Source organism: Leptonotus elevatus, chromosome 2 (genome assembly GCF_054856555.1).
Source record: "Leptonotus elevatus isolate MCC_2025b chromosome 2, RoL_Lele_1.0, whole genome shotgun sequence".
In the NCBI taxonomy this organism is placed as follows: Eukaryota; Metazoa; Chordata; class Actinopteri; order Syngnathiformes; family Syngnathidae; genus Leptonotus; species Leptonotus elevatus.
In genome coordinates, this window is record NC_141240.1 from 29,008,553 (window position 1) to 29,030,392 (window position 21,840).

The 21,840-nt window shown below is 42.1% G+C and overlaps 1 protein-coding gene and 1 long non-coding RNA gene across 5 annotated transcripts in view; one reads left to right on the forward strand and one right to left on the reverse strand.

The window, feature by feature from the left end:
• Positions 1 to 12,434, reverse strand: part of LOC147179495 (sodium- and chloride-dependent taurine transporter-like) — a 25,709-nt gene extending 13,275 nt beyond the window's left edge. Inside the window, exons 1-6 of one of the 4 annotated variants that reach the window (XM_086068735.1) lie at positions 12,266 to 12,434; positions 5,521 to 5,750; positions 5,305 to 5,439; positions 1,761 to 1,995; positions 1,435 to 1,567; positions 1,023 to 1,157 (exon numbers count right to left, since the gene is read on the reverse strand). In XM_086068735.1, coding sequence (XP_085924861.1) covers positions 1,023 to 1,157; positions 1,435 to 1,567; positions 1,761 to 1,995; positions 5,305 to 5,439; positions 5,521 to 5,749 — 867 coding nt within the window. In that variant the 5' untranslated portion in view covers position 5,750; positions 12,266 to 12,434. Of the gene's footprint in view, positions 1 to 1,022; positions 1,158 to 1,434; positions 1,568 to 1,760; positions 1,996 to 5,304; positions 5,440 to 5,520; positions 5,751 to 6,914; positions 7,045 to 7,472; positions 7,637 to 10,102; positions 10,151 to 12,265 lie in introns of those variants that run through there. The other 3 variants (XM_086068736.1, XM_086068734.1, XM_086068733.1) reach the window with 3 other exon arrangements.
• The window catches only part of LOC147179496 (uncharacterized), a 16,439-nt gene continuing 7,016 nt past the window's right edge, over positions 12,418 to 21,840 (forward strand). Inside the window, exon 1 of the long non-coding RNA XR_015094080.1 lies at positions 12,418 to 12,743. This is a non-coding gene — a long non-coding RNA (uncharacterized LOC147179496). The remainder of the gene's footprint in view (positions 12,744 to 21,840) is intronic.

Below are 21,840 nucleotides of genomic sequence, written 5' to 3' on the forward strand. Positions count from 1 at the left end.
GTTCCTTTAATGCCACAATTTTTTTTAACGTGTGATTAATGACCGCCCTTACTTGAAACGCCTGTACTGGGGGAATTCCAGTCGCAGCAGACACATCCATGTCAAAATTTAGCAGTAATATTTTTAATAATAATACATGGTCAAGGTGTATTTTATGATTTAAAAAATGTACAGTATTTCACAAGTTACTTCATGTTAAAGAATAGATTGCTCTTAATATGAAAAGAAAGATGCACTGAGCTGTCGCCATCTTACAAGTGCAATTATGCCATCTAGTGGCAAAAAAATTACCTCAACACAAATCAATATCACACTTGTGTGGCAAAAAATTACCAACACAAATCAATCACACTTGGGTTTTTTTTTTACAGTATAGTGCATCTTTATAATCTTAAATCAAACAGATATAAAATTTGCGATTGAGAGTTAACTATTGAAGTCTCGTGATTAATTATGATTCAAAATTTGTAATCACCTGACACCCCAATTATTAATTATCATTATTATTTATGGGTTTTTTTTCATGATTTTTGCACATTTCCTTTCAGTTGAAAAGTTAAACACTAAGGACTGAGTAATGTGATTGGCTGGCAACCATTTCAGAGTGTACCCTGCCTACTTGCCCGAAGCCAGCTGGGATAGGTTCCAGCGACCCCGGCGACCGTTGTGAGGACAAGCGGTTAAGAAAATGGATGGATGGATGAGTAATGTAAAAATGTCAAACTGTTATAAGCGTTACAGGAGCAAAAAATGAATCAGCCTAAAAAAAAAAATTCCCAGAATATAAAGAAATGAACTGGTTTTATCAAGTGTTCTTGGGCCAAAAGTTGTGCACTGCGAGCGTAATGCTTGCTAATTACAATTGTGGCTGGCAACACAATCAACATAAAAAGTGACCAAACTGAGGCACTCATAAGTCAAGGTACTAATTACTGTTTAAGCAACAAAAATAACCTGAATGTCGCCGTCTACTTCTGGATAACGCAAAAGACTCAAACATTTTAGATCATTTGTAGTGTTACCTCTGGGTCCTGCAGTCGACTCAGGTCAGGGTAAAGGTAGAACTTGATGCCCTCCGATGCCCCCGGCAGGGTCACTCCTCGCACGAGCAGCACAATCAGCATCACGAACGGGAAAGTTGCTGTTATGTACACGACCTAGATAGGACAAAGGTGTCATTACAGTCTTGCCTTCACATATATTACCACCATTACCCAACTGTCCTCAGAATACAGGAAAAGATAAGTCTCACTGTTCTTACGAACAGCTATCAAGTGAATCACCACAGCAAACCCATAAATACTTCCTAGGAGTTTATTTCCCTGCTGTCCTGCCCCAGTTTAGGGGGCAGTTTTGAGGGCAAATGACAAACAATAATAATAATAATAATAATAATAATAATCGCAGACCACATCATTCCATCTCCTTACTCACTTTCCCAGTGGACTTGACTCCCTTCCAGATGCAGAAGAAGCAAATAACCCACACTGCTAACAGACAAAGGGCCAGATCCCACTTCAGGGGCCCGATGTCTTCGATCCCAGAGGAGATGCTCAGGACGTTGCGCCTGCACAAGATGCACAATAATTGGCAGCTCTTTCTTTTTACATTTCAAAAACAGCTAAGGGATGTGACATGGTAAAAAAAATAAAAATAAAAGCACCAGTTATTTTGAAGGTCCGAGAGGTGAAAAAAAAAAAAAAAAAAGAAGAAGAAAAGAAGGTACAGATAAGATCAAGTGTGAGTTAGTAAATACTCACTCCCAGAATTCAGTCACAGGGGAGGTAAAGTTGGTAACATTGGCCGCCAGCCAAAGGGTCTGGTTCTTTCGAATGGTGTCCTCCACACAGTATTCGGTGTTCCAGGGCTGCTTGCATTTGGCCCAGGGAAGCTCAGGCTGAAAGCACTGAAATAGGTAGTACAATCCCCAGGCCAAGATGACGATGTAGTAGACATTCAGCAGGGAGACGATCACGATTGAGGCATAGCCAATACCTGCCAACGAGAAAGAGGACATTGAATGAGACCTTACATGTCTGTGTTTTTTTACGGATTCAAATGGCTCCACAGTCGCCAGATTCCAATCTAATAAAGAATCTTTCTTTAGGGAATAGGGTGTGTAAATGTTGACATGGCCACAAGCAACTGCAGGTGTGACACTATCAAATGGAGCAAAAGCTCGGCGCGATGTTTCCACAACATGCCGGAAGACCGGCAGAAGCTCTCACATCAAATGTCCGACGTGACTTTGAACATTACCATTACTAGTCACGCCGACTTGCCAGATAATGACCTCCCGTTTTAGCCCCGTCGTCACCCTCCACCTCCTCCGGAGGGAAAATTTGGCTCTTCTGCTGCGAAATTCTTCTACTGTGGCTAACTTTGTCAGCGGCAACCATAAAAACCAAACAGCTGCGTAGTGATAACTTGCTGTGGATTTGATACTATGCAGCTTAATACCTTTCACACACTTGTATTAATTTGAGCCATTGTAAGAGGGAAAGCAAATAATGATTTTGCATTAAATGTGACGTTCTCTTGCAACGTCTGCATGTGTATAAGGTCATCTGCTCCAGGGACAGGATGTTCATGGAACATGAATGCACCCATCTGTCCACCATTTCTGTTTCCACAATTTTGAGCAGATCTGTTCCTATTATTTTTTTATATTTAGTTTCTCAAAACAACACAGTAGTATGCAAGTAGGGTTTCGACGCTTATGGGAAAAATAATCACAATTATTTTGGTTGAGATTGAAATCACGATTAATAAAATGATTATTCATTGATTTTAAAACTACTAAAGCTTAACTACTCAAAACTATCATAGCCTTACGCCCATTCACGTTGAACACTTTTTATTGGTGAACTCTATTCTTTTTGTCAAGTATAACATAACCTTATAACTATCATCAATTCAATTCAATAAATTCTTCATTTTCAAACTCAAGCATTACATTACCCTCTTTATCATATTTATTTCATCTGATGTTATTTTCACAAGTCTGGGGACTTAGTGAGCTAACCTGGGACCTCAGGAATTGTACTTTGTGCTATGTCATGTGGAAATGTGTGTTGGTATGACAAAAAAAAAACCTCCTTGGATATATTTGTATCCTTTAATTTTGAGGAAAAGAAAATTCAGTGAATCCTTAAACTAAAAAAATGTAAAAATAAACAAATAAAAATACTGTAGAGTATACTAAAACAGTAATTGCAAAACAAATACTTGGTGTTCCTGTGCGTTTTGGCCTCTTAGGGGCAGTGGTGCCGTGCATCCGTGGTGTACACGCTTAAAATGAGAACAGAAGAAAGTTGTGATTGAATTAATTAAAATAACTCGTTTTTCATAAACTGGGACGAATTTGTGCCTTAGAGTAGTGTTATCTTACCTGTGCGTATGAGTTTCCACAGCATTTGTGTGTGAATATTATTTGAAGGACTATTACTCCCGAAGTTGATGCTAACTTCTTTAGCATCAGCGCTAGGCTAGCAATGTTTTAAAAACAAAGCATGCGTTGCAGCAGGAAAACCTCCGACGCCGGCCCTTGAGAACCGAGTGTGCCCACCACTGCTTTATCTTATCACTGTAGGCCAAAGGGTACTTGCATGTACAAAACAACACAAAATTAGGACTGAGAGGCCAAGATATTTGATCTCATTTTGTTTTCGCTAGGGTTTGGATTTTTTTAACAGTTGTTTGGAGCATATTTTCTTTGAAATTTCAGGACAAACTGACCATTGTTCTACCGCTGAGCCATTCAATGTTCCAAGGGTCCACAGCACAACTAGATACTGAAAAAGACGTCGGTGTAAACAAAGCGCTGTTGTTAAGCAACTCATTACTACTATCGTTATCCATTCATACAAACGAGGTCAACGAGGGGCAAGCGTCTATAATGATTTTGTGCTATTTATGGATGACTTTGGTGTGAACCTCAATACAGAATTTCCTGCTCCCTCTACACAGTATTTTTATACAAATCGTCGTTGACACCTTGTCATGCCAAATGCAAACCCATGTGCATGTGACAGGTGTAATAAAAAGTGTGATGATGTGAGCTCGGCCAGTTATCTCCAATGTACCCGATGGAGAGATTTCAAATATGCCTCAGAAAGCAGACAACAGCAGCTAGCGCTCCGGTCTCAGTGTGTCTCGTGGACATGGAGGGTGGGGGGTGGGGGGGCGTGTTAAGGGGCACACAGTACTACAGTCTACGTGTTCTGCATCACGGGCACAGACAGAACATGACTAAAACAGCATGTCGCAGTCTTCAGAAATGAAAAACAAAACAAATTGTGCAGTGGCAATAGATCCTGCAGTGCTCATTGCTAGGCAACTTGTCTTTTTTTCCTGTCGTGTCTGTTTCCATGACAACCAAGAACCCATTAATCTATTATATACACACACACACACACACACACACACACACACACACACAACCTGCAATGCATCATTGTGCCTTGGTATGTGTTCACCGGATAGTGCTTTTAAGCACATTCATTTTATTCATCTTCAATGCTGATTAATAATTGCATATTAATGACTATCTGATCGTCTGGGGCAAATTCTTATTTTGTGGTGGGGGAAATAAATTAAAGTGTAACAGGTTTTCAGATAATCAACATTAGGTTCGCCTGAGGTCCACAGAGCAATTTCCTGATTCCCGATGTCATGGCATAAATGTTTGGTTCACCACCACAAGATAATCCACCTCAACGTATTATCAGCTCCTCTTATGGCACAGTGAACTTGTACACCAATGCAAACTACAACCAAAACAATACATCTATTGTTAAATCAAAAAAATGCGAGAGACTAAATGTTGCATGCACGTCATACGTCAGTTTGCCAAACTTTAAAGAGCCAAGGAATATATTTTATAATAAAAAGATGTCACAGGAAGTCTATACAAGAAGGGCATCCCAAAAGTCACGACACCACATAGACGCGATGCCAGCAGAATTTGACATCTTTGTTAATTTGAGAAGTTTTACGGCCGTCACATTTTCTGCTCTTTACCACCACTGATGAAAACACCAAACTCTTAGAGCAGGCGTCCATGCAAAGCGAGGGAAAGTCTATCCGAAGAGCCACATCAACAAGAGCTTGATTCAGCGGATTTACCTAAACCGACCTCAGGTATTTATTAATTGTGGACTATGCGCTGCGGGGTTTGTCAAGAGCAGCTCTCGTCTCGAGAAACTCGCCACGAATAGTTGACCTTCCATTGTGGCAATGCGGGCGGCCAGAAAGCTTCACAAACCGGCGCTGAGCAGTGATGCAGAAAATGTTTGGACTGACCCGTGAAGATGGGGCAGAGTTTGGCCCAGCAGGTGATCCCTCCTTCAGAGGTGTACTGGCCCAGTGCCACTTCCAAGAAGAAGACAGGCAGGCCTCCACCAAACAGGAAGATGAAGTATGGGATGAGGAATGCACCTGGGTGATAAGAAACAGGAATCTGATCAGATGATTTTTTTTTTCTTTGACCACTTTCTTGTCCGTGCAACTCCAACCTACCTCCACCATTTTTGTAACAAAGATAAGGGAAACGCCAGACGTTTCCTAATCCGACGAAGCCCCCGGCTACGGACAAGACAAAGTCGAGCTTGCTGGACCACTTCTCCCTCTGCGGCACCTTGCCTTCGGCCTCGTCTTCGGGACGCGTGCCTGGACTCTTCCCCGGCGAGGGTTTCAACGTGTCCTTGTGGAAGTCCTTCAGGCATTGAAGCTTCTCTTTTTGGGCCATGCTGCGGAGAAGGGAGCAAGAACAGCGGGCACGTGAAGTAGACGGACGCAGGCAGCGGTGAGCATTAGCGAGATAATACCGTCTCCTGATTGCGTTACACAGTGCTGTGTAATCACTGGGTGCATGATATTCAGTGGCATGGTGCTAATCTTGCTAATCTGAGCAGTTGATGCGTGGAGGTCATTCAAGACTGGAGAAACGTTTGGGTGGACGATTTCAATCGAGATAATCAAATTAGGGAAACTAAAAAGGACGCAACCTGCGAGGCTATCAGTCGCCAATTACAGAAATTAAAATTGACCTTGCAATGTAGTAGAATGCAATTTTCAAACTGCAAAGGGTGCAAAATTATTTATTTTTTTGGGGTGGGGGGTGCTTTTTTCTGGTTAGTCGACTTTCGCCACTGATTTGTTTGTATTTATTGTTGACTTGGGTTTCTGCCACACGGAATTTTGTGAAGTTGTCGAAGTGAATGCTTAAAGGACTGAAAGTCAAAGTGTTTAGTGAACTAATTGAAGTAGATAAACTGTCTTTCATATTATTTTGATTCATTTGCCTTTATTTTAGCATGTGAAACATATTACAAAAAAAAAAAACATGGGAAGAGGACCTTGAAGAAAAAAAATCATTAATTCACAATTGCAATATTTGGGAGTTGGGGGGTCTAGGGGCACACACACAATTGGATTATTTTTCAAAATCGTTCATTCCTAAATTGCCATCAACCAATCTTAATGGTTAATGAATCAAAAGACAATTCCACAATTCTATATTGCTAGTTGGATAGTAAGAAAATCAACACAATATGCCTTTGAGATGACAAATTAGACATTTATCTTGTGCTACAACACTCATAGGTCCAAATTTAGAGCGGAAGATAACGCCTAGTCCGCTTGCACACAAGCTTACAGTAAGGTCAGTCAAGTGCTTATAAATGTTCCAGGAAAGACGGGCTTTATCGGTACATACATACTACATTCATGCATCATTTCTCAACCTGAGGGACTTCACATTGCTCATGGGTCAAAACCTATTGTGAAATATGAGGTGAATGACTGTTGCGCTAAATCAAATAAAAAGCACGACAACAACATAACAGCCAGCTTACATTTAACAAGCCTTCATCAAACTTGCAACATTCATATTGGAAACCGAGTTCTCTCACCTCAACAGCCCTCTGTCCAAGTGTGAGCACTGTGTCATCATTTTCTGGCATTTTTCTCCCCTCGTTATGCATGGCAAGTCAAACTGAGTGGCTTTCCATTCTCCAGCCTCATTACATAACTGGATCTCACCCACACCATTTCTCATCCTCTCGCTCCCTTTCCCCTCTTTTGCTCCTCTAAATGCTCCTGCACCTGCTTGCTTGCTTGACTTTTGGTGCCGGGACGCTCGATGCACGCTAGATAAGAACTTAATTCAAATTGCCTCTGGGATTGAAAACTATTCATTTTCATAAATAAATAGTTACATATTTAAAATGCATTCATTTTAAGTAGAAGTTGTAACATTTTAGAGAAGCCAACACTCTCTCTCCTGGATAATGATTGTGATTTTTTTTTTTTAACACATTTAGAAAATATACATCTAAAATTAAATTAGTCCACATAATCTTTCAACACACTCTTCATTAAAACAATTTAGAAAAACACAATGGCAAACAAGTAACCCCCCCCCCCCCTAAATATCACATTGTCTATTTAAGGTCATAAAGAAAACTTACATTTCCTTCATGGCTGCAACAATGTCAAAAGTTTGTCGTTGTCAGCTGTCACCATTCCTCTGTACTGAGTGCATTTATGCCAGCTCGGGTCACAAGAAGTGGAGCTGACAGCAGGGCCCGCCCCTCGGCTAAAGACAATTAAATCCAAAGCAGGGATTGGACGGAGCCTTGCATTGACAGACAACTCAGGTACAAACATGGGAGACTGTAAATTTCCACTTCCCACTACACCCCCCCCCCCTCTTTCTCACACACACACACATGCACACACCCCCACACACACACTTTCAATTCAAGTTGGAGATGCAGAAGACAAATCAGTGGGGGAAACAAAGGGAAGGCTTAAACCAGTTCTTTAGGAGCCCACCGGGGAGAAACCGGGCCACAGGCCATTTGGTATCCCACCGCAAAAAATAAATTATCCACCTGTGCCAGTCAAAACGCTCATGTTGCTCACGTAATGCAGTTAAAACATAAGCCTACACGCTAGCAAAAATGTGCAAACACACACACACACACACACACACACACACACACACACACACACACACACACACACACACACACACACACACACACACACACACACACACACACACACACACACACACACACACACACACACACACACACACACACACACACACACACACACACACACACACACACACACACACACACACACACACACACACACACACACACACACACACACACACACACACACACACACACACACTTGGAGAGCTTATTTGATAAGGGGAACAGCCGTACAGAAGGAGAGCCAACAACAAGAGAGAAAGAGGCATTAAGAAACAAATATCCCCAGTCCTACTTGAGGTACGCATTTATTGCTAGTTGACTCACACACATCAAACCCGCGCTACGTAATGCCGCGACAGGCTCGGAATTGAGGCAATAAAAAAAAAAAACGCCATCAAAACTGCTTGGGCACATGGAGCCCAAAAACTCAGCATACAAGGACAAGAAATAAAGATTACCCCAAAATGTGACCAACTCATTGAAAAGAAAGAATCGCAGGGCTCCCAATAAGTACAAGTACATTCAGCGCGTGACCCGACTAGCCCAAACACGACATTCTGATTAATATTGTGTTTTGGAATATGAATTAAGCAGCATAATCCACCCATTTTTATCCATCTCAGGGGGCGGCCATTTTACCTTGTACTGCCACCTCATGTCAACTGCAAATGACAAAACAGTCGACGGCAAAAGTGGCCAAATTCTATTTCATCAGCAAAACGGTGACTTTTGAACAATTTCAGTTAATGTTGCCAATTGTGATATGTAAATTAAGAACCTACTCACAATTTGTTCTTATTACAAACAGCAAGTGCATGGAAAATGACCAAACCATTTGCAAACGTGCTCTGCTGTGAGGTTAAACTTTGTTGTGGAGCTGACCTCATACACATTTATCTCTGATGAGAATTCCAGCAGTCACTAGTGAAAGATAACAAGGGCCAGGCAGAGGAAAGCAACAATAAATAAAATCACAGTGTGACCAGTGGGGGCAGCCTTCACTCTGTAGGATTCCTTCATACAAACTTAGCGGTCAACGTAACACACTTTCCGATACAGTTGAATCAAACGTAATCGAACTTCTGTAAATAATTACAGACATCGTAGCATGTGGTGCCTGTTTCTAGCGTTCGCGGCTAATGGCTAGCAGCTAGCCAAGCGGGTAGGCTTTAGCAAGACATCAGACTAGTTTTCAAAGGCAGTTTGATGAACGAAAAGGACTGCACACTTTGATGCTGACAGCCTGACACGGGTGCAGTTCTTATTGATAGATTTTTTTTTTACTCAAGTGCCGTTTTAGCCAACAAAATCACTCCTGTGGTTCTGTCACTTCGTCTCAAGTTTGCTGATATACACAGTTTTAATGTTGATTATCTAAAAATGAAAACCAAAAGGTTGCGCTCAAGCCCCAACATTTTTTTTTTTAATTATCCGAATACTCGATAATTTGAAGGATATCCGAATAACAAAATATTCAATTGACATTTCCAAACATCCGGGCATTTCTGATATTCCCATAAAGCAACGCTTCATTTTCCATGATGTATTGTATTGCTTTTGCCTGTGACGATCACCAAAGTTGAATGCTTTTCAATGAGCGGACAGCGTCCTTTCACAGGGAATAAATGCTGCATTCAATTAAAGTTGGAAGTCGGATTCTGTCAGTTCGAACTCAAAGCGTTTGAGGCAAACAAGACATATGTTCACGTGACCGGAAATGATCGGAATCAGCCATCTTTGTTGCTTGCATTTGCCTTAAACGCTTTGATGGTGGAACTGGGACAGTCCGAGTGGGATTAATCCGACGTCAAGCCTTCCCGGAAAGAAGCATAAGACCGCCATTTTGACTTGTGACGTAAGGTCGGAATTATCAATAGCTGCAGTCCTTACATACAACTTTAGATTTTGCCTAGCAACAGGTAACCGCAGCTGTGTTAGCCTGTGAATTCAACACTAATTCTATTAATTTTCAACTGACAAGCTCATCAAGGTAAAGCTATCCACAATTTGTTTTCGTTTCTCATCAATAACGCACAACAGAAGAACCGGATCTGCACGTTTGTAGAGGACACACTTGTGGAACTTACTTTTAAAATTTCAGTTAGAGGTCTGTATGGCTGTTGGTCACCAATCCCCTTCATGTTCTTCTCTAGACAAACTAGTTGAGTGGATCAACAGCGCCTCTGCTGTTTGCAGCCAAGTAGTGCTCTCATTTTTGTCTCAAATTCTATGAATCTACCAAGTCAATATGCAAACATAAGGTTCCTTGGTTGGACATGGTGAACCTTGACATTGAACTTCTGCCGGTTTTTTTTTTATATCAATTCATATTTCACTATGACGTTCAGCTTGTAAACACCTATACATGTATATATTTAATCCGCAACTTGCAACTCCCTATTGTAGAAAGAAAAATGGCTGGTAGCAGCATTTCAGGTATAAAAGCAAATTTTCAAATATGGCCATGAAAACAGAATATATCAAAAAGACTAATTTTATCAAATAACTTGTGGACAGGAAAACCCTTTAAAAAAAAAAAAGAAGTATCATTTAACTATTAATCCTCTGTACATATAGTGTATTATATACATCAAAATAAAAAAAATGAATGGAAAACATTTTAAGACACACAACATAAAACTGATGTGACTCTTGGGTTTCTCCAGTTTTATTTTGGTGAATGAATCCACTTTGCTAGACAATAATGATTTGATCCGGGAGCCACATTATGATCTATAAGCGGCTGACGTGTTGAGATTAGGGCTTGTTGAACATATGCTTTATACAACTCTTGCTGGACTTTAAATCCTATCCTCTCTCCTCTCATTTTCCATTTCACACCAAGGCATCAGAAAAATAATCAACAGCATGCTTTCGCCGAGGGTCCCTCATCACACTTTGGCAGCCAAGCATCACTATTAATGAGCATGTTGCAGCAGTTCTGGTATGCAGACCACTTTGAATCCTTGTCCTCCATTCTGCCACGACACGTGCTTTATCATCTGTGCGCTGTAAACAAGTCCAGTATGAGCCTATAACATAGCCTAATAAGGAAATATGGATGCCGTTTCTTCCAGTCAGTTTAGACGCCACTCAATGCTCCAAGAGCGAGTCCACAATGGCTGGCGTACGGCAATCAATTATAAACTAATAGGGTCCTTGACAGGATTTGCACAGTTTAACGGGGGAACAGGAATCAGTGGATGACAAGTACTATCCCACTCTCACTCCCATTCACACACTCGCTCGACCCCTCTAAGCTCTGCATGACAACATAATCCATCGCATTTTGGCCCATGTCATGCTCTATGGACTACATCTGTTATGTAACATTGTAACAGTCTGTGTAAACAAAGCACGATCATCACATTCATGTATGATTCTTTGAGAGAGACAAAAACAGCAAGGATGCTTTAATTGCTTTGATGTGAATTGGCCACCGGTGTCACTACATCATTGTAAAGGGAAAAATAGAACTAGTACTATAGTCACGGGAAGAAATTATTAGACCACCTTGTTTCCCTCAATTTCCTGTTCAATTTAATCCAAGTACCACTAAAGGTGTATCATTTGACTAACAAGCTGTAAAAAAAAATAATAATTGTGGAATGCCTAAAAGCAGCAATTTTGGCAGTATCGGTATTAGGTAAACAATGGAAAATAGCTAACGATATCAGTTCTTTAATGACATTAAATGAACTCATAAGCGATTTTTCTTATCATTTTATTTGCCCAAACAAATGTACTCGGTTGCACCTTCCATTTTTAATTAACAAGACACTGAAGAATGTGTGGTCTAATACATCAGGCCTTGCATCTGATATTTACCTTTAAATGGGTCATGTGTGACTGTACATTAGATTGTATTTGAATTGCAAGCTTCAAAATAAATACTGAGAATTTGAATAGCAAACACTCTCACAGATCACAATTTTGGATATGTTAACTTATGTCAAGGTTATTCGAGTTAATATGGCATTTCAATTCAGAGATAATTCATCCAGTCAGTCATAATTATAAAAATAAATAATCATAAATAAATGAAAAGGCACTGACAAGTGGCTATTGTAGCATTGTATTATCACAGGCATCGTTTTAACCGCAGCATATAAATGAAACATGACATCATATCGTCAAAGACAAGGAGTAAATGCATGACATCAAAATCATTTGCCATCACATTAAATGGCATCGGTACTTTTATTGCCATGCTGTGGCTTCACGTGTAAAATACACAAGAACGGATTTACCTGCCAACTGGGCGACTTGCTCCTCGTCTCGTTTGTCACGTCAAGGTTGATTGAAACAATTAAGGTAATTATCCCGCGTGACCATGACGTTCGTTGGAGCCGCTTGCCTTAATATCAGTTTGAGTGGAAAATCACCAGCTACATGTAACAACCTCTTAAAGCGACAGTCTCCACGAGCGCACCTGACTCACCGCGAGCCCCCCCGCCAAAAATCATCATCGCATTTTTTAATTTTGTTTGACACTTTTGAGTTGACGAGCGAGTATACACGCACGCTCCACTCGTCCACGTTTCCTTGCCAGCTTTGTCCAGGCGTGCTTGTGCTTTGTCAAGTAGATCCCAACGTTCATCCCAACACGTGCATCAACATAATGACTGAGAATGCAGTCTTAGGAAAAATCAGGGATATTCGATGACTAAAATGAGCATTAAAATTCACGACTTCGCCGGAGCCAGCTTTCCCAGGAACCTTGGCAACGTAAGTGAGAAAAGCAGGGCTAGCGTTTTCATCAGGACATCAAAACAATGGAGGAATGTTACCAAGGTCGATGGAACGGCAACATAATGGAAGATAACTGCTGGAATTTGATGAGAGATGTCCCTTACCCAGTTCATAGGAGAATCACTGCAAAAAGAATGTACATGTCTTAAACTGATTGCTATGTTGTACCAAGATTTATACTGCAAATCATTTAAAACAGTGTCACTTTTATATTAATATTAATGTGGTTAATAATGCTCAAAGAGGGTGTAAGCATTCTTAAAGAGATGCCTTCATTGCAAACATTCCATATATGTGTGTGCGCAAATGCAACGTACATTTTTTACATTTTGGCAAATAACACCCCCCCCCCCCCAAAAAAATAATAATCATATCTTAGAAACATAATATAATTGGCAAAAACTAACACCAGGTTAATTGCCACAAAATTACCCCGAATCAGCTGAAAAGGTCAGTGAAAGAAAAATCGTGTTAACCAGTGTTATGCTCCAAATTATTCCACACTGTTCAACAATGGGACAGCAAGAAAAAAGAATATTGAATACATGGCCAAAGTCATTTTTTTCTGATCTCTTCTTAATTTAAAACCATTTGGTCTTAACTTTGTATTTAATATGTTATAAAAGCCACGATTACAAAATTTTGTTTGGTATCATAACTACATGCTTGAAGTTTCAAACAAACCCATCTGTGTCAAAATCGGTGAAGAACTTGGTAGGTTATGATTAATTTCTTGGAGCTGAACACATCAAAAATGAAAGAGACCACCAGGGACTCCTGGTTCAAGATGGCGGCTAAGTCTGTACGTCCTCAGCCAGCCAAGGTTTCCTCCAGTGTTTTTATGTCAGTGGGAAGAGCACCGCACTTCTTCTACGCATTATTCCAATGGATCTCAGCACTGCCATCTGCTGGCAGCGGCACGGTACATTCATAGCACCAGCGGGCAATTTCAGTCGCTTTTCTGGCTGATCAGAAAGACGTCACACATATTTGACTATCTTAGACACACTGTTAAACTTCAGCATGTGCAGTGGAGATATACCGTAAAACTGTTTTACACTATTTCAGTTGTTTGTTTGTTTTTTGCCGTGGCTAAAACAGGCCCAGTGATGCTCTTGGGAATATAGCAAAAATCTGTGCAGGACTCCGCTGACAGTGATTCTCAGTGTGATGCGTATACCACTAGTGTATTGTGGGCTCCCTCTAGTGGCACCCAAGGGAATCACTTAATTAACGTTTCAAAACTCAAAAACTATTTTTTTTTTAAATCCTGTACAGTACATTTGATAACTGCAGATCAGTTAAATAGTTGTGATTTTTTTTTCATCTTTTACCGGTAGAATTGTTTGTTTTGAAACATTTATCCACGTACAATTTTTAACTTGTGCAATTACGTTTTGATTACATAAAAAAATTACAGCTTTTCTATATTTAGGCACAGTGTTAATGTTCAAAGTGCTCATGATACTGTATTTTAAAGATAGGTCATTATTGGTACTTGGAGCGCTAAGTATTTTTGAGGTGGTAGGCTACTTACTGGTATAGAAGATGAATGGATGAATCTATGGATCATTGCAACAAAATACAATAAAAATATTGTAGTGACAATTAAATAGAAAGAAGAAAGTGAGTATTCTTAAATATTGCAATTGTAATTGGTGCTCTAACTTTATATTACATGATACATTCATTGAAAGTGTCACTGTTTAAAGAAGACCAATACTTTGCTCATGCAGTCAAACCAAATGCTGTGAATGAGTGAACAAATTTACAGGGCAGTGAACGTTGTTTACTGTGGCTGCTAATTGGAGCATCATACATGCAAAAATTGAAAACATGGTGACACGTGTGCGATTACCAGGATGGTACCAGAACCACTATTCCATGGTCTTTGGCGTTTCCAAGTCCTGCAAACCCAATTCTTATATTTTCATATTTTTACACACAACATAGTCATATTGTGGAGAGGAAAAAAAAAAGGTTAAACTTTGATAGCATAACAGGAGGGTTCAATGGTGGTTCCGGTGTGCAGACTGCAGAGGTCATATCAAATGCTCACAATTTTTGTTTAAAGATCAATTTTATTACTGTTTAACCTTCCGGTGAAGATAGGTTAGATGATCTACAAATGTAACACGTGGAAATGATTCAGCAAAACAGTTTGTGACAACATTTAAAAAAAATCATTTCTTTCTTTATGGACCATGCATTACTTGCATGATTCCAAATTCAGCTTCGAAGTCTTTGAATAACTGCTGAAGCAAATAAAAAGAAAAACAGCATCAAAGCCTTCAGCTCTTTCAGGGATGTTGTCACCCTGCCAAGAAGAAAAGCTTTGTAAATGCTTTCGGGTGCCCAAAGGCAGGGAAACGGCAAAAAAATGCAAGTGTGGACTCTCACTATTTGTCGACAAAAAACAAACCTTGAATGTAAAGTAGCTGAAGTCGCATGAGAGAGAGAAAAAAAAAAAGAAAAAAAGAAAGAAAGTCAAACTTCCCAGTGGTGTTGCACGCTGAGATTCTTTTTAAATCTCACAATAATTTGCGTTTAATTTAATGGCGTGTACATTCATCATCCCTGTAAAGCACTTAATGCATTTTATTCTTAGACTCATTTGTCTTCTATTTCCATGGTAGAGGTTGTTGCCCTATCTTGTGTTAGAGTTCGGTCTCGGGTCAGAGCAGTCACATGGTGACAGTGTAATCCTTGCTCACATGCAGACGCTGTTTGTTTATGCAGAGCTGCCATGTTCTCTTGCTACTGGCAACATTCACTTCAGGTGGAGATTTATCTCACTCACAACACAAACAACGATGGACAAATGAAGATGCGTATTGAGAGATGTTTGCGAGTTCAAAATAAATTAAAATGCGTTTTTTTTCTTGATTTTTTTAAACAAAAAGAAATCCATTGCATTTGCGACATGACAGGAGGTTTAAATGGCGGTTCTGTCGCATAGACGTGAATTAAATGATTACAAATTGTGTTTAAAGATCAATTTTATGACTGTTTAACCTTGTCGCGACAACAGGTTAGATGATAGATGAATGATTCAGCAGAAAAGTTTGCCACAACATTTGTAATATGTAAATCATTTATGTGTTTCGCTACGGGCTTGTACAAGTGACCATGTGTATGACTTGCATGATGCACTTTTCTAGGCAACGTTTTTGAGTGTGATTCTCAAAAGTATTCATTTTCACAATGACGTGCGATTTTGGAAGTGCGCAGCCACGTCGTGATAAAATTACGGTCACAGAGAACGCATATCCAGCTTTGACAAATAGCAGTTCTAGCAATACTATTAGCTATGTAAACAAACCAACATTAGCCACAGGCGCTAGTTTGGTAGCATGACGTATTCGGAATGAGTATTACTTTGACACGGAATGTTATCGGTTTAGAATGTAAAATCAGTTTTAAAAAAATTTGAATGAGGTGATAAACCTACCTGTTGGTAGTTCAACGTGGTTTCTGAATCCTTTCAGCTCTTTGAGGTCCTTTGCTCTGTCTTTGTTTGCTACTATTAGTGCGCAGTTACTGGCTTTTTTTAAATTTATTTATTGCTAGCCGTCCTTTTAAAGATGAATCATCCATTTATTAACTGAGATTATTAAAAATTAGGGGCAAGAGGCGATTACAATTTTTAATTGTAATTAATCGCATGACTTCACTAGTTAACTCACAATTAATCACAAATTTTACATCTGTTCTAAATGTACAATAAAAAAAATCTAGGTTTTCATAGTATTGTTAACAAAAGTAGGGGAAAAATGTTAGACTAATAGAAAAAGTTCAAATTATTTTTTGACGTTTATAGCCGTCAATGGCAGTGAATTAATAAAAAAAAAAGAAGAAGAAAAGATTATTACAAAATTCGGGGCATCAGGCGATTAAAGTTTTTAATCGCAATTAATCACAAATTTCATATCTGTTCTAAATGTACAATTGAAAAATTCTAGGTTTTCATACTATTGTTAAGAAAAGTTGAAAAGATGTTCAACTAATAGAAATAGTTTAATTAATTGTTGACGTTTATAGCCGTCAATGGCAGTGAATGAGTTCAAGTCAAATAGGCTATTTGTTTATTTTGCAAATTGAGAATACTCTAGGCCAAAATTGGCCCAGAATTGACAATGTGTTCATGGAAATGAATGGTATGTCCAGTAATAGTTAACCAACAACGTCGCCTGCGTGTGTAAGGCTTGTTGCATGTATTAACCAGTGAGCCTGCTGTCAAAGCTGACTAATATGACCACACTGCTCACTTCTTTGTCTGTGTCCTGCCAGCTAATACTTGGAGGGCGCATGTAAGACTTAATCCCATATTACTGTGGCTATGTTAAGTGTAAGCATACTTCCAGGAGCTGCTTCCATGCAGAGCAGGAAGATAAACAGAATTCCTCCTTGATAAGATTGAGTATTCAGACGGCACTAGAACCACCTTTGCTAACATTTTTTTTTAAATGCCCCATGGTCTTTTAGTGAAAGGTCAAATGATTGTAGACTTGTAGTTTGTAACCCAAGCTGCGTTCATTTTAGAAAGAAAAAGGAATGCAAAATTTTAAATGATGTACATGTACTGATACATTAACATTTAGTGTTTGTAAAGGTTTTAGTGTGGGCATTACTTTAGATGGCAACTGTCTACCTAGCTCTTCTCCCCGCAAGACAATCCTATAAAGAGATCGTCTTGGCGTCTTTTTCCAGTGCAGTACGTGTGTGTGGTCTATACTGTGCCACTTCTTACGTAACAGCTGGCCTGGACAACACAACACTACACTGACCCGAGTCCTAAATCGCTCTAATGAAACGTAAATACAGGACTTCCTGTGTTGCTTGTTGGCTGCATCCACAAAATAAAACATTGATACATTTCATTGACGTACATTCCTCAAATTGGTATATTACCTAATAAGGACATGCTATTGTGGAAGGTAGAAAATGGAGGTGGAAGGTGGCTTTTCAGGTCAGTGTCTGGCTAAGTACGGGTTTACCTCTCTCTCTCTCTCTCTCTCTCTCTCTCTCTCTCTCTCTCTCTCTCTCTCTCTCTCTCTCTCTCTCTCTCTCTCTCTCTCTCTCTCTCTCTCTCTCTCTCTCTCTCTCTCTCTCTCTCTCTCTCTCTCTCTCTCTCTCTCTCTCTCTCTCTCTCTCTCTCTCGTACTAATCCCATGACGAAGTGACCAGGATTTTAGCAGGGACACAAGCAGCGCATGACTTTGTCCCCTGGAGAACATACTGTATCTTTACAGGATACACGGTGTAAATGTGATCTCACACCATAACAAAGAACACTTCAGGAAGGCCGATATTATTGTTTTTTTTTTTTTTTTTTTTTTCTTTTTTTTTTAGAGCTCAGTATTGTTCATTCGGAAATGTCATCATCATTGCTCTTTTTTTTTTTTTTTTTTTTTTTTTTTTTTAAATATATATATATATATATATACACATATATACATACATATATACATATATACATACATACATACATACCTTTTTTTTTTTTTTTTTTTGTGTGTGTGGGTGAGTATGTGTGTGTGCGTGCGTGCGTGCGTGTGTTTGTTAGCTCACCAGAAAACCTATTAGAAAAAAAAAATCTTATACCGTTCACCTAAATCGAACACCAGGAGACCCGAGGGGACCGAAGAAAACCAAGGAAGGTGAAATCCAGCACCGACCAGACACCCCCCACCAGAACTCCTCCCCAGCCCAAGAAACATCCAGACCCCAACAAATCCAAAAAACATAAAGTCAGGGAGGCCTCAAGAGACCAACGGAGAGACCGAGAAAAGGAAGGAAGGACAGACGAAGCCGCGTGAGATCCGAGACACCAGCCTCCACCGATTCAATAACCTGAGGAGGAAACAGATTGTGTCTGAGTTTCGGTAGATGCTGGTGTGGTGGATCTGGCATGCATGAAAATCTCCACCAAAGAGGGGAGCCATCGACCCCCGCCGGAACAGAGCAAGCGCAACACCTCAGGGCCCCCCAGGCCGCGGCAGCGCCAAAGGACGACCCCCGGGCCCCACCAGGGCCACCGGCCGGAGAGCAAACCCAGGAGCAGGAGCGCCCCCCGCCCCAACACGGCCCGCGCCCCCGGCCCAACGCAGCAGGACGGGGCACTGCAGGCCCACCAGGCACCCCACCGGCCCCCAACCCCCGCCCCCCCCCACCCCCCGCCCCCCATCCACCCCCCGCCACCCACCCCAACCCAGCCCCAGCCGCCCCCATGCCCCCAATCCCCCAGACACCCCCCACCCCCAGCACCCCCCCACCCCGCAACCCCCACCACCGCCCCCCCCCAACAAAGCCGCCCCCCCCCCCCCCGACCCCACCCCGACCAACCGGCAGCCCCCCAACCCCCGACCCCCAGCCCCCGGGGACCACCCGCACCCAGGCACCGGCGCCGAAGAGGGGCCGGACAGCGGAGCGGAGAGGGCAGCCGCGCCCACCCCACCCCCCGCCGTGTGGAAGGACGGAACACCGGTGGCAGAAGGGGGAGATGGGGGCACCGGAGGGCGGCCGACACCCCCGAACCCCAGGCCCAGCGGGGGAAGGCCCCGGTCGTCACCCCAGCGTTCTTTGTGAAAATTAACCCCTGTTACTGAGTCCGCCAGCTCGCGGACTGGCGAACTCTACCCCTAAACCGTGAATGTGACCCCACCCAGTGTATATACAAGTGTGTGTGTGTGGTGCATTAAAATTAGGAGCAGGTGAACCGGAGCCGATGGAAATGATATTCCCACGCTCCGATCCACCCGCCACCCAAGCATGTTGCTGAGTGTATGTGGTGCATTAAAAAAAAAAATAGATAGGGCGGGGGGGGGGGGGGGCGGGTGGCGACACGGACAGGGGACCGCAGCACTGCTCTATACTGCGGCCCCCAACCGATGGCACCCCCACAAGCCCCCAAGCCCCCCCCCCCACCCACAAGTTGTGTGGTGTATTAAAATTGGAGGGGAGTTGTAGGGTGAAGACGGTGTTTCCACCCTACCCCACCCCCCAAAGTGTGTTATGTGCCCTATATGTCTATAAAAGTGTATTGTGCAAACCTAGTGTAGTGAGTTAAGAGGTGTGACCAGCGGGGCCCCCCCCAACCGGGCGGGGGCAGGAGGCGCACCGGCCCACCAAGCCCCCACCCACCCCACCAGGACCCCGGCGGGCATATGGGACCCGTCCGGCGGGGCGATAGGGCTCGCCCCCCGGATACTGGGTCCCGCCCGAGGTGTCAGGACGCCCACCGGAGCGGGGCGGGCACGACACCAAACCCCAGCCACCCCCGCCGGCCCCCATAGCACCGAGACCCGGGCCATGGATGGAGCCCCCGGCCCAGGGGAGGGGAAGGAAGGCGTACCGGGGAAGGGGAAGGGAGGAGGGAAGGGGACGACAAGAAGGGCAGGGGGCAGCGGCAGGGACGCAAGGAAAGGGGGAGAGGAGGAGGAAGGGCGACGAGGGAGAGGGGACAGGGAGGCGGAGGACGGGCGGGGAGAGGCGAGGAGGGAGAGGCAGCAAGGGGGAGGAAGGGGGAGGGGAGAGGGAACCACCGGGCACCCCGGCGGCCCACAGGCCCCGAACCGCGTCGCCGGGCCCAGAGCGACGGACCGCGCCGGAACGGCGCCGCCCCCGACACCAGGGAAAGCCCCGCAACGCAGCACCCCCCAAGAGACCCAGGGAACGGCCAAGACGCAGCCGCCACCCAGCAGCCAACAGAGGGGCAGACCCGCCCACTCCCCGCCAGGGGGGACAGCACCCACAGAATTAACCCACTGGCATGCCGTGAATCCGAATATCAACCCCTGGTGCCCATCGGAGGTGAATCCGCTCGATCCCGCTGGCAGCAGCCGGGTTCCTGACTATGGAAACACAACCATTAGTTACAAATTGCCTAATACAGAAACATCAATGCCAGTTATAACGCTGCTGTGGCTCTCGCTAACAGGCAGAATTAAAATCCAAGTTTAGGTTAAAAAAATTCTATATACGTAGACCATGTTTCTTTAAATTTTGACATTTGGTTTTTATTTGAGGCAGATATTTTTTCCATTAAAATATGATTTATGAGGAGGTTAGACCATTGGTCGATATTCAAAGTTTGTTTATTTTTCCAGTTAACAAGAATTGTTTTTTTTGCGATAGTAAGGGCTACAAGTATAGATTGAAATTGTTTATGTGGTAAGTCAATTGTTGTTAAGTCACCTAGCAAACACAAGTTTGGAGAGAACGGTATCCTACAGTCCAAGACAGCGGAAAGTTTTTCTAAGACTTTAGTCCAGAAACACATAACCGGAGTACATAACCATAAAGCATGAAAATAAGTGTCTGTAGTGTTTTGTAAACACTGGAGACAAATGTCGGAGTCTGAGAGTCCCATTTTCTTCATCATATATTGAGTAATGTATGTTCTGTGAATAATTTTATATTGGATAAGTTGTAAATTTGTGTGTTTTGTCATTTTAAAAACATTTTCACAAACTTGAATCCAAAAGACAGATTCCGGAGCTATAGACAAGTCTGTTTCCCATTTTGAGATGGGTAAAGACGTTTTATCAGTATATGAAAGTAACTTATATATTTTTGAGAGTTTTTTTGTTGTTGTTGGAGAAAGCTTGGTAATATCTTTAGCTAAAACAGGCGGTTGGAGCGTACCCTGGAGTGTTGGAATTTGTTTCTTTATCATACTTTTAACTTGCAAATAATGTAAAAAGTTTCCGTTTTTTATTTTATATTTTTGGAGCAAGGATGTATATGATATAAACATATTATCTGAGAAGAGATGGTGGAGATGTGTAATTCCTTTCTGCTCCCACACATTCAAATAAAACGATTGGTTGTTAATTTGAAAGTCGGGGTTATGCCATAGGGGAGAAAGCCCGCTGGGCTCCACTTTGGCTTTTGTCATTTCTAGTGCCTTCCACCAGGCAGTCAGGGTGGCGGAAATCATTGGATTTTTAAAGCAGTTATGGCGCTTAATCGATGTTGTAATAAAGAGTAAATCTAGGAGTCTGAGGTTATTACAATCCTTCTGTTCTAGTTCCAGCCAACAGTTAGTATCTCTATTGGGTTGTGCCCATAA